A 12,435-nucleotide genomic window follows, 5' to 3' on the forward strand; every position below is an offset into this window, starting at 1 on the left:
AAAGGAACAACAGTCCCCTACAAGATAGAGTAGGAGAAAGAACTAGGTACGACAGTGGAAAAAGTGAGGACAAATGTAAAGGTCCCGGACCCCAAGAAGCGTGTATTCCAAGGAAAACACGCCCCTTGGAGAGTGCACAGCAGGAACTCAAGTAAAAACATGGAAACCCCGTACGGAAACAGAAGGGAATATGGAAACCGCTGTAGGATAAGTGGCCAGAAGGAGGTCATAACCACGCACCGTAGAGAACATCGACTAATCCACTACCTTGTAGGACAAACTCAGAAAAGGCTGTACGTCCAAGTTGCACCAATAAGAACAATATTAAGCAAGCTGCACAGCGGCAATAGGGTGTCAATTGTGAAGAAACTGCGACAACGAGGTATTCCGCCAGGCGTGCAAGATAGACACGGCATGGAACCTATGCCAGGTTCTGATGCACCACAGACGGACCAAACCAGATATGCAACAGAGCAATGCTATATAGGGATCACTGTAGGAATAAACAAGTGACTCCCAGCAGGATGTCCTTGAGAAGACTCCATAGGAGCGTATCAAGGCGAAGGCAGAACCTAATGCCAGCAAATAGCCCACATAGGTTAAGGCTAATCCCCGGTAGGGGTGTCCTCTTGGGCTAAGCATACAGTCAGAGGACTGAAAAACAAGAGAAGGAGCCGAACGGTTGTACTGAACGAACACAGAAATGTCTAACCAGCCATGAGCAGTAACCGGCACTATAACCAATCAGTGCATTAGGTTGGGTGCCGTAAAAGGAAGCATAGAATATGGTACCAGAATTTACTGCAGCCTGGACAAGAGGCGGGAGACCGCCGAATCCGCGTGGCGGTCAAAAAGATCCACTCCATTGAACGACAGATCTCTGAGGGCATCCCGGATATGATCTGGGAAGCAATTGTCGAATAACCAAGCATGGCAGTGTAAAGCCACAGCACGAGCAAGGACCCGTCCCATAAAATCAGTCGCATCAAGGGAAGACCTAAGGGAGAATTTTGCCATGTTCCTGCCATGCAGCAAAAGTGGAAGCAATCCTGACCGCTGTCCCTCTGGAACAGAAGGAAGAAGGTTTGCAACTGAGTCCCAAACGGCTGAGGATGCGCGTGCAAACACACATGCCGTATTTAAAGCCCGGACGCCTGCGCTGGCAGAGGCGAAAAGCCGGCGACCAGAATCATCCAGCCATCTAGACTTCCTGGTGGGAGGTAACAATGGCAATGTGGGTGAAGTCTGTAAATTAAAAGCTGCCTGAACAACTAGGCCCTGAGCTGTTGGGTGAAGAGACAGGCAAAGAGGATCACCCGGAGCAGGGCGGTAACCAGGCCCGGACTGGATGTTGCGGGCACCGGGCAATCCCCTGGTGCGCCGCAAGGGTGGGGGCCGGTTTTGGGCCCCTGGTGGTCGATTTTGATGCAGAGCTGTTTTTGCAGCATATCGGCCCTGTAACAAAACCGGCCGAAAAGCAGCCCTTCCAAAAAACTCGGTTGCACCCCTAACCCCCCCCCCGGGGGAGGGGAGGGGCGAGCACTTTGCCAGGGCTAGTTTTTGTTCCCAGTCCGGGGCCCTGGCGGTGACTACGAGCAATAGCCCGATCAACAGGGTCACCAGAAGAGGGTCTGGACCAAGTGCCACGCAGGATGTCAGATAAAGAGTCCCCAAACGGTAGCAAAGTCTCTACCTCGATAGGTTCCAAATGGAACAGATCCAATAAAGTATCGGAAAATAGAGGCACCATAGGAGGCTGAAAGCGGAGTATAACAGCCACCCCAAGAATAGCTCGTGCGAAGGCAGCACTAGATTCAGTCACCATCCGTATAGGTGATAACAAACCGTCTGTAGGAGACGGTTGAAGGCTAATCCCGCCAGTAGACATAAGGAGCAGAGGAGCCGGAGACTGATTCGAAGGCCAGGCAACACTAGGTACTTGAACCATGGGCCCTTGATCTGGGGAGTCCAGGGAAGCATCATGTTGCAAAGGAGGAGGCGTAATTGCTAGTACCGGCGTCAACCAACGCCATGTATGAGACCTATCGCCGCCCAATGAATCTGGAGGAGCAACAACCTCAACCAAGGGAAGAGGAATCTACTTCAGTACTGGCGTCGATCGACTCGGCGGAGTCGCCTGGACATCGATGACCTCCAGAGGGGACTCGACCTGGACGCTGTCTGACGTCGATCCCTCTGCAAAATGCGCACGTTTGGGCATGCCGGGCGTCGGGGCCCGCGCCGCCTCCGACGTCGATGCAGGAAGCCGCTCAGGGCTATGTGAAGATTGACGGGTGGGCTAGATGGGTGACTTGGAGGACCCATTGGGCTGTGTGCCGTCTGCGCCGTATCGGCTCTGGAACCGGAGTCGATGCACACAGCCGGTGCAGAGGAAGAATCCGCTGGCGATGACCCAACATGAGTGCCTTCCACCTCTTTGGGGCTTGTGCTTACCTGCCTGTGAATGACATTCGCGGGAACGACCTCTGGAACGGGTCTGATCCTGAGAGGAAGAGCGGCGACACGAAGGGCCTGGACCGGACAGCCGTGTGGCCAGTAGTTTCATACAACGCTCTCTCAGGGACATGAGCTTCATCTTCTGACAGGCGTCGCACTCCTTGGAGTCGTGGTGCACGTCGAGGCACCACATACAGATGAGGTGCGGGTCAGTGCCAGACATCTGACGTGCACAGGCTTCACAAGCCTTAAAGCGGAAGGCATTGCACACTGTTCCTACGACACCGAGGGTGTTGAGAAGGCCCAAAAACCAGGCCAAGGAACTTCTGGTTTTCCAGGATCCGCGCTCGGATGCGGAAAAGAAAAAACTGATGTCAGTGCGCCAGAAGTCAATTCTGGACCAGGCATGATGCTGCTGTGTAATGCATGTACCCTCCCGGCGGGGGATGGAAAACTCGCTATGTGTCTATCAATTTATGGTCAGCTATTAATCCTTTGAGGATCTCAGCCGAGTAGCGGAGCGTCCCCCATGGACTGTATTTGATGCCATACTTGTTGGAAAAAGATGGGGTCAACCACATTGGGCCATAGAGGTTTACGATAATGACCAGCGGATTAATAGTTTTCCCCTTTATTAGCAGGTATCTGCCCTCTGTATCGCTGACAACCTTCATCATCTGCCAGGGAAGTCCCCTTCTGATCAGTGTAGCCACCCCACAAGAGTAATTTGAGTAGCTAGCAGGGGTTCACCTCCGGTCTGCATTCGGAGTTTAGAGGGGTAAAGCATTGCATACTTGGTGCAGGTTTTTTGTAGCAGTTTTTTGGCTGGGATGAACTTGCGTCGCCCCGGCTGGACCACCTGGGTGAAGTCCGGGTAAAAGGCAATTGCATTGCTCTGATACTGTAGTTCTCCTTGTTTGCGGACCAGTCTTAACACAGTGTCACTATCTCTGTAATTTAATGATCGAGCCAAGATATGACGTGGTTGAGCTCCAGGGGGGGGGGGGAGACTCAGTCCATGAGTGCGATGGGCGCGTTCCACCAAGAACATTGTGGATAATTCAGACCCGAATAGGAGTCCTTCGATGTATTTGTCCCTGTTTGGGTTATTTGTGCATTCTGGTGTGCCCCTTAAGCGGACATTATTTCTCCTCGATCTTGCTTCGAGGTCTTCGTTGCGAGCCTTGATTACTTCAAACACTTTATCCATACAGAGAAGGTGTTCACTTTTCTCTACCTGGCGGTCATCTTTAAGTCAGAGACTCTGGTTTCCAGTGTGTCAAGTCTGGTTTTGTACCTTTCAACCTTTTGCAATACATGATCCATGCGCTCCACAAACGAGTCTAGTTTTGAGTCAATAACCAGCAAACTGACCTTCACTTCATGCAGCATTCTCTTGATGTCATCTTCCTGATCAGGTTAGAGTTGTGTTTCTGGCACTATCATCAGTGGAGTCGGTTCGGCATTTTGCAACCTTGTGGAGCGTTTTTCAAAGCTAATTTTCGTTTGTTTATTGTACGTGTTGCCCATTGCAACTGTTTTCAATGTTGCTGTATTACAGGAAGTGGGGGCCCTCCGATGCGTTCGGGTGTTGCCTGAAGAGGAAATGGGCGTGTGCCCAGATTTTGGTAGTCTTAGAAGGCCGGGTGCAGGTATTCTGGAGAGTTGTCGGCCCTTCTGTGACTCTAAGCGCTCAGCTCCGCGCTGGCTGTATGTAAACCCTCTTCCACACATACAACTTTATTGACACTTCGGAGGGGAGTGTGTGTTTAGGCTGTTCCTGGTCCCCCATACTGACTGATAATTGTGTGCGCCACTGGGCCTTGCTTTCTCTGGCAGCCGGTAATTGTATGTTGTTGCAGTGGTTCTGGCTGCCTGGGGGGGGGGGGGGGGGGGGGGCTCGCGTGATGTATGCCGATTTCTTTGCTAGGCGGGGGGAGAGCTCCGCCTTAATTGTTGTGTGCAGAGTTTCAGAGTGCGTCACTAATCCAGCGTGTGTCTCTGATGACAGAGGCCCCAGCCTCGTATGGGGCCTCTGCGCGGTGAGGGCCTTAGATCTTGGTCAAATGGAGCTACGAACTCCTCAAATTCGCTTCCAGACCCCCGCACATTTGCTTCCAGGCCCACCACACCTCAGGCCCGCCTCGCACGTCTACACCAGCCTCAGCTGTTACCGGCGTGCGCCGCAGGCCCGGCTCTCTCTCCACGCTCGGGCCGCCTGTACAGTGTTCACACTCTCTGTGCGGGGGAGGAGGGTTCTGTGTGAGCCGTCTTGGCTCCGAGTGGTCTTTCTGGCGATTGTAGGCTGATGCAGTCGCCCCCAGCACCTCAAGTGCGAGGACCGCTGCAGCCGCAAGCATTTCCCCCACAAGTCCGCTCTTCTGCAGGCTCCCTGTGCGGTCCCAACACCTGGCTGCCATTTCACGATGGCGCTGGTCTTCCACTCGGGCTTCTGCCACAGCGCCTTGCCTCACCTCCAAGGCAAGGGCGATCAGTCGGTCCTCCGCTGCTTCGGGTCCGCCTTCACCCAGTTAGTCCGCACAGCGGGTGCCACTGCGATACGGCTCAGCAGTGCGCCTCCCTTCCTGGCCCAGGCCGAGGGGCCAGGATGAGCTGTTTCTTCAACTCTGTATAGTGCACCGCGGCTCTGGAGCCCTCAATGCACACCTCTGCTTTGTCTGCACACAGTCCTCCTAGTTAGGAGCCAGGATTGATAATCTGGTGCCCGATAACTGGCGGATGTTTAGCTCGCCCGGTAGAGCCACTTCACAAAGCAGCCATCTTGTTGCTCGGCCACGCCCCCCGTAAAAACACAGTAAGCAAATATTCCAGACTGTCATCAAAAACAGTTAGTGGAGAATGGAACAAGCTCTTTTGCACAATGTTAGTGTCCTGCATAATAGGGAATGGAGTAAAAAAATGATGAAGGACTCTAACATAGTGCAAAAGAGCTTAGTTCCATTCTCCACTAATTGTTTTTGATGACTTATTTTACCCAAATGTAAGTCTCTTATGTTTTTGACCTACGGCTGGAGGATAATCTAAAAAAGGGAGCTCATTCTTATTGAATGTCCTCTGACTTTTGTTCAAGTGGCAAGGTCCATATTCCCGCCGCGCTGCACATTAGACTCAGTAACTTATAGTGGGCATGTTTGTCTTTTTGGTAGCCCCAGTAAAGTCAAAGCAGGGAACTTAGAGATGCATCAAACATTTTGTTTAATATGTCAAGAGCTCATGTCCAATAGGTTCTCTGTTCCCATTCCCACACCAGCATCCCTCTTACAGCTCTGAATTCCATCTCTGTTGTTTATTGGGTGTGTGGTACCAAGAACAGTGAAACCCTGACCATGGATTCCTTGCTCAAAGCACTCCTGACAGTATTTTGTATTATACAATAGATCTCCTCTTATTCCTGGTTGGTGAAAATGTGACTCAAATCACCCTCCCAGAGTTTCTTTCCAAAGAATTTCTCCTCATTCCTTAGTTCCGTGAAGAATCTGCAAATATTTGATACATGCTTCTTGTTTCCCTCTTCTGAAGCAACTATTTCTCGAATTTTGTTATGCAGCGCCTATCAAGCGTGTAACTGTTTGGAAGATTTGGTCACAGTTAAAACATCTCCCTCTTTACCTCATGTGTTCCAAAGTGTCTTGAGAGGATTTAGGGCCATATGTACAAAAATGTAGAATTGGGATTTCCAAATTGTGATTCTTATCGAATCGCAATACGGAAATCCCAATTCTTAATATAAGAAAACTTAAATCTTTTAAATAGGGATTCCCAGTGGTTTGCAAAACAATCTACCTCATGAATATTAATGAGCTAGGTCGCAATTTACGACCTATTACAAATGATAGCCATCACATTCATGGTGACCTGCTGGGGTAAGCAGACCACCACTTATGTGAATGCCATTTAATAAAGAACTTTTTTTTTTAATGCAGCCCGTTTTACATAAAGGAAAATGGGATGAGTTAGAAAAAAAATAGAAAACTAAACTTTTGTGTTTCATTTTTCAAGAGCAAGCAGTAGTTGGTGGGACCACTGCCTGGTCTTAAAAAATATTTAGTTTACATTCTCAAAGGGGAAGGGTTCCTTTGAGGACCCTTCCCATTTGCTAATGGTTACCACTAACTTTTAGTAATCTGTAAAAAAAAATGTATGTTTTGCAGATGTAATTCGGTCGCAAACCATTAGTACATATAGCTGCGATTCAGTAGTTAGAATGGATGCCCTAAATATGCCCTTCTGAAACACTGAATCGGGATGTATTCACAAGACCAAATTGCATTTGGTAATGTCTACCAGGTCTTTAGATGTTCCCATGTAGCCTTTATTTAGGGACTGTAATTAGCCAATACAATTTATCTTATCAAGGACATTATCTGGATTCGAAGGCAGTTCTGAACTCCCTCGTCCGTCAAAAGAGAAATTCTGCATCAACTCAGACTCTGATCTTTTCTTTTTGAGATGACAAATATTTGAGATTTCTGTAAGATAACTTTAAAGTCAGAAACCCTACCATGCTCCTCACCTTCTTGCCAGAAAAGGAATACATTGTTAACGTCTGGCCCTATTTGAATAACAATATTTCATTAATTTTTTTGAATGTTGTAGGAAATACAGGAGGGGTGACTGTGACTGCAGAAGGATATTCAAAGAACAAGCAACCACATATTTCTTGCTCTTTTGAGAGCTGCAATGAAAGCTATAGACTGAACCTTGAGTTGTGGTCAAGCTGAACTTTCAAATCACAAGACTGACTGCTTGAGTGGGGTAGGTAATTTAAGCCTGAACCTTTTAATGTGGGAGCTGTAGAAAGTGGTGTAAAGCAGATGTTCTAGCTTTTCAAGAGATAGATACTTGTAACAATAGAAGTCAGGGGCACTGCAATAAAAATCTCTTTGTATTTCCTCACCTTGATATCCCCTGTGCTCCAAACGGCCCGCACAGAGTCCAGGTGTCTAGCTCTGTTGGTAAGTACCATGCACATTGTATCATGTCCTTTACGGATCTGTGACATAGCCTCTTCATCGACCACCTCGGACTGGCCTTTGTCTGACGGCTGGAAAACAGGCAGGAGAAGAAACAGTTCAGAATTTAGGAGGTGGAGCTTTTTCTGGGGTGAGTGGGGGCTGTGGGAAGTACACACATACTTACCTGTAACTAAAGTTCTCCAGTAATGTTATCTTTTATAGATGCACATCCTTGATTTATCCCTATTGTCAAGTTAGGAGTCCCTGGTAATTTGGTAATTTACAATAGCAATAAACAGCATTAACAAACCTGAAAAACTAAACAATAGTTTGTTTTTCCTTTCAATAAAAAACTTCAAAATCTAACCAAGGTGGTGTGCTCCAACCTCCATCCCCTACAGGCCTCTAGTTCAGAGTAGGAAGCACAAGTGTGAAAGGATAGCTTTAAAGCTAACCTCTTTTCTGAAGAGGATGGGAGGCTACATGCAAATTTATGAAAGAAATCAAAGCTGTAGAAAAAGAATTACAAGTCAGTAACTCGCTTTCTCCTTTAGCATTGGATCTTTCGGAGATTTTCATGCTTGCATCCGAATAGTAAGCAGTACACTGCCAAAGGCACACTATCTCTAAATCACTATCTATGTGTTTGACTGTGAGTGTGTGTGTGTGTGTAAAAAAAACTAAGAGATTTCATTGACTAGTATAATAACAGTGGCTTTGCCATGAAATATAAAAAGTCAGGAAATTCATAAGGTAAGATGCTTCCTTTACTTAATATCTTCATTCCACCAGGGTTAAGCTGTAACACTGGGATGGGAATCTATTCGGTTTGGTGGGATGGGTATTGCCAAAGAAGAGACAGTTTTCTGTAAATCTATATGAATTACCTGGGGACCGGGAAGATAGTAATAGATGCGTATTGTGCCATGTGTAGTGTATTTCATTGTCATTGGTATGAAAAGTTTTCACTGGAACAATGAAGAAGAAATGGTTAGGGATTGTTTGAGTAGTTCCTTCCATAAGAAGAGGTTAACTGATTTCAATGATGACGTAGTGCATTCCTTGGGGGTGGGGGGCATTTTGCCTAGTGCAGCCTATCTCTATTGTGAGACAAACAAGCTGGTGTGTCCCACGGCATGTTTAGAAGGCTGGGATGTATCCAATAACAACTTGTTCCTGTTAATTAAAGAAAACCAATATTTATGCTTAGTGCTTTTACCCACAGAAATAGTAGGTCTGAACCAAACCCTCACGTTGCTAATAAACCGTTGATGATAGGGAGCATGGAATACAGGGACACAAAAGTTTAAGAGGCAGTACTGAAATGTCGATTAATGCTAGTCGCTCCATTGTGGTGCAGCATTCCTCTAGTAAACAATCATGGGCAAAGCAGACAGGCCTCACCTTTTGGACCTATTGGCTTTGACAATGGTTTTAGCCATGCTTTACAGGATCCATGATGGTGTGCAGCTTGGCTAAAAAAAAATCATTAAAAAAAAGTGGATAAAAAAAGAGACGAAAAAATAATTTTGTAGGCACACACACCTAGCATGTGCACACCTACAAAATGATGTTCTTTTGCTCTGTTCTGAGGGTTGCTGCAGTGCTCCATTTGCGGGAGTTTTGTGTTCTTGCTGCTGTTCCCTAAACTCGCCCCCACCTCTCGCGGCCCCCGCTCCGCGGGAGCCGCTCGCCAGAGGAGACTCTAGTGGGCTAGCGGATTTGAACACCGGACCTCTGCGGGACTGCGAGGACCAGCGGGCAGTGCGGCCATCAACCTGCCACAGCTGGTCCTCTTCCCGCCCCCACCTCCCGGCTCTACTAAATTCACCGAGGGGAGTGAGCGTCGTTGGATCTTTTTCTCTGTTCTGAGGGTTGCTTCAGTGCTCCATTTGCGGGAGTGCTGTGTTCTTGCTGCTGTTCCCTGAACTCGCCCCCACCTCTAGCGGCCCCCGCTTTGCGGGAGCTGCTCGCCAGAGGAGACTCTTGTGGGCTAGCAGATTTGAACACCGGACCTCTGCGGGATTGCTAGGACCAGCGGGCAGTGCGGCCATCAACCTGCCACAGCTGGTCCTCTTCCCGCCCCCACCTCCCGGCTCTACTAAATTCACCGAGGGGAGTGAGCGTCGTTGGATCTTTTGCTCTGTTCTGAGGGTTGCTGCAGTGCTCCATTTGCGGGAGTGCTGTGTTATTGCTGCTGTTCCCTGAATTCGCCCCCACCTCTCGCGGCCCCCGCTCCGCGGGGGCCGCTCGCCAGAGGAGACTCTAGTGGGCTAGCGGATTTGAACACCGGACCTCTGCGGGACTGCGAGGACCAGCGGGCAGTGTGGCCATCAACCTGCCACAGCTGGTCCTCTTCCCGCCCCCACCTCCCAGCTCTACTAAATTCACCGAGGGGAGTGAGCGTCGTTGGATCTTTTGCTCTGTTCTGAGGGTTGCTGCAGTGCTCCATTTACGGGAGTGCTGTGTTCTTGCTGCTGTTCCCTGAACTCGCCCCCACCTCTCGCGGCCCCCGCTTCGCGGGAGCCGCTCGCCAGAGGAGACTCTTGTGGGCTAGCGGATTTGAACACCGGACCTCTGCGGGACTGCGAGGACCAGCGGGCAGTGCGGCCATCAACCTGCCACAGCTGGTCCTCTTCCCGCCCCCACCTCCCGGCTCTACTAAATCTAAAATCACCGAGGGGAGTGAGCGTCGTTGGATCTTTTGCTCTGTTCTGAGGGTTTGTGCAGTGCTCCATTTGCGGGAGTGCTGTGTTCTTGCTGCTGTTCCCTGAACTCGCCCCCACCTCTCGCGGCCCCCGCTTCGCGGGAGCCGCTCGCCAGAGGAGACTCTTGTGGGCTAGCGGATTTGAACACCGGACCTCTGCGGGACTGCGAGGACCAGCGGGCAGTGCGGCCATCAACCTGCCACAGCTGGTCCTCTTCCCGACCCCACCTCCTCATCCTACATAAGTGGGCTGGGCCACGCGCACGCGGGACGCGCGCGGGCCGAAGCGCGGGGCTAAGCCCGGGCAAAGGGCGGGCCCTCTTAGGCCCTCAGAGGCCGGGCTGGGCCTACGTTCTTTCACCTCATTTACTGACCTTACAGTAGGTGTATTTGTCTGTTATGGCCCAGAGTCCCGACAAAGCTTTCCCAGAAAAGACGGGGGGGGCGAATAATGGCACACTTGACAATTATTTCACAAGGGTCCCTATTGATCTAGACAGGGAAAATTCTCTGGCAGAGCGCCGGGCAGAGCGCCGTCGCTCTGTCGAATGCAAGAAAAACAGGGCTCCCACAGACCTCCCGCTCCACGCCCTTGCCCCTAGTGTAGGATGTCCGGGTAGCAATGAAGACCTTCTATCCCTGGAGAGTGTCCCACTCCTGTTACGAGATTCCACTCCCACGCCCCTGGTCCTCACTGACCTGCCTACAAGTGATACTCTTTTTCCTAGTCCCAGTAGCATAGATGTCGATCCGACCACCCAGACCCCCGTCCGGGGCAAACCTGCTCAAAATAAGCCGAAGAAACCGGTGCCTCCCAAGGTCCATGGACCTCCACCAAGCAAAAGAAGACGGAAGGTGGGGGACCCGCAAAAGCCCAAGATCAGTCATTCCGACTTTGGGAAACCTTTAAAGTATAGTACCAGAATTGCCCCGGCACCAGTGGCCGCACCAGTCAATATGTTAAACTCGGCACTTCCCCTAGTATTGGCAACAATTGCAAAGGTTACGAACACTACTGTTCCAACTGTTATCCCTGCTGACTCCCTGATAAAGGAAGTACCTTCTGCCGTCTCACAGGATAGTATGGAACACCTAATAAGGTCTTTTATCCTACCCATATTAGAGAGGCTGAAGAGGGTTGAGAAAAGGCTTGAGGATATTGAGTCTGCAATTTGTAATAATGATGGACCAACTAAGGCACTGGTGAGTGGGGCTGTGCCACCCACAGCCTTGGTGACATCGCGTACTCCCAATGTCCCAAAAGTTACATCCCAACCTACTAAACTCACAAACCCCAAGCAGCAGAGGGCTTTACCCCCTAAGCAGGTAAACAAACCAGTTGTAAATGCAGCTAGCGAAGTTCCGAGGGGACCTGAAAAAGTATCTGTAGGAAACACACGGGAGGAGTGGGGTAGCACTAGACATGCCAGGGCACCAACACGCAAAGGGCCCCAAGCCGAGCTACCCCCTGAAGCTGTCCCCTTCGTGGTTGTTCTGACGGGGGTCCCTACATTGCCAGATAACAAGAGGGAAGGGTTCCCCCAGCTGAAAAATAAAATGATGCACTGGCTCAGCCAATTTAGACCACTCACACACAACATCAACAGTGAGATTGTGCACGTTCGGCGACTCCCTTGGCTGGGTAGTAGGGTCAAAGACATCGAGGGAGACCTAGTTGTTGTAAATTTCAGAGACCCACGAGTGGTCAACTATATACTAAACTGGCCCCTAGGTAGTGGCAACAACTGCATCGTCCCTCGTCCTTTGACCCATTTCTACCCTAGATCCCTAGTGTTCCCCCCATCTATACCGGTAGTCAGGCACCCAATCAGACTAACCCTTCAATACCGTACAACACCAGGCACCTGTCACATGTACTATACCCTTCACCTGTTGTTGATCCCTTTGGGTGGAACATTGTACCTCCTAGGTTTAATAGAAATACCAACAGGAGAATGGATCACCTGAGACCCTTTACACCCCTGGAGACAGTAAATAGGTTTGATGTGTTCACAGGTATGGACGATTGTGATTGAAGATTACAGTCTAAACAGGGCACGGGTGGCCAATTAAACGCCATTGGCCCTGAAGGCACAGATTATGAGAGCCCCAAAGTAGTTAAAACACAAATTATGTCATCCTTGCCCCGGGGGCCAAATATGGCAACTAGATCTACACGGGAAACCTCATATTGTCTCCCTTCTCCCCCCGCTGAGGGTGTTACCTGTGCGGAACCCCAATCTACTGAACCTCCCACCGAGTTGATGGACACCACTGCTGCTACCATGCATGATT

The 12,435-nt window shown here is 49.8% G+C and overlaps 1 protein-coding gene across 7 annotated transcripts in view; it reads right to left on the reverse strand.

Annotated features, from left to right (window-relative positions):
- KATNB1 (katanin regulatory subunit B1) overlaps positions 1 to 12,435 on the reverse strand; it is a 637,584-nt gene that overhangs the window by 101,903 nt on the left and 523,246 nt on the right. For all 7 annotated transcript variants that reach the window (XM_078671470.1, XM_078671472.1, XM_078671466.1 and 4 more), the window contains one exon: positions 7,376 to 7,522. In XM_078671470.1, coding sequence (XP_078527596.1) covers positions 7,376 to 7,522 — 147 coding nt within the window. The remainder of the gene's footprint in view (positions 1 to 7,375; positions 7,523 to 12,435) is intronic.

The sequence above is a fragment of the Lissotriton helveticus genome, chromosome 12 (genome assembly GCF_964261635.1).
Source record: "Lissotriton helveticus chromosome 12, aLisHel1.1, whole genome shotgun sequence".
NCBI lineage: Eukaryota > Metazoa > Chordata > Amphibia > Caudata > Salamandridae > Lissotriton > Lissotriton helveticus.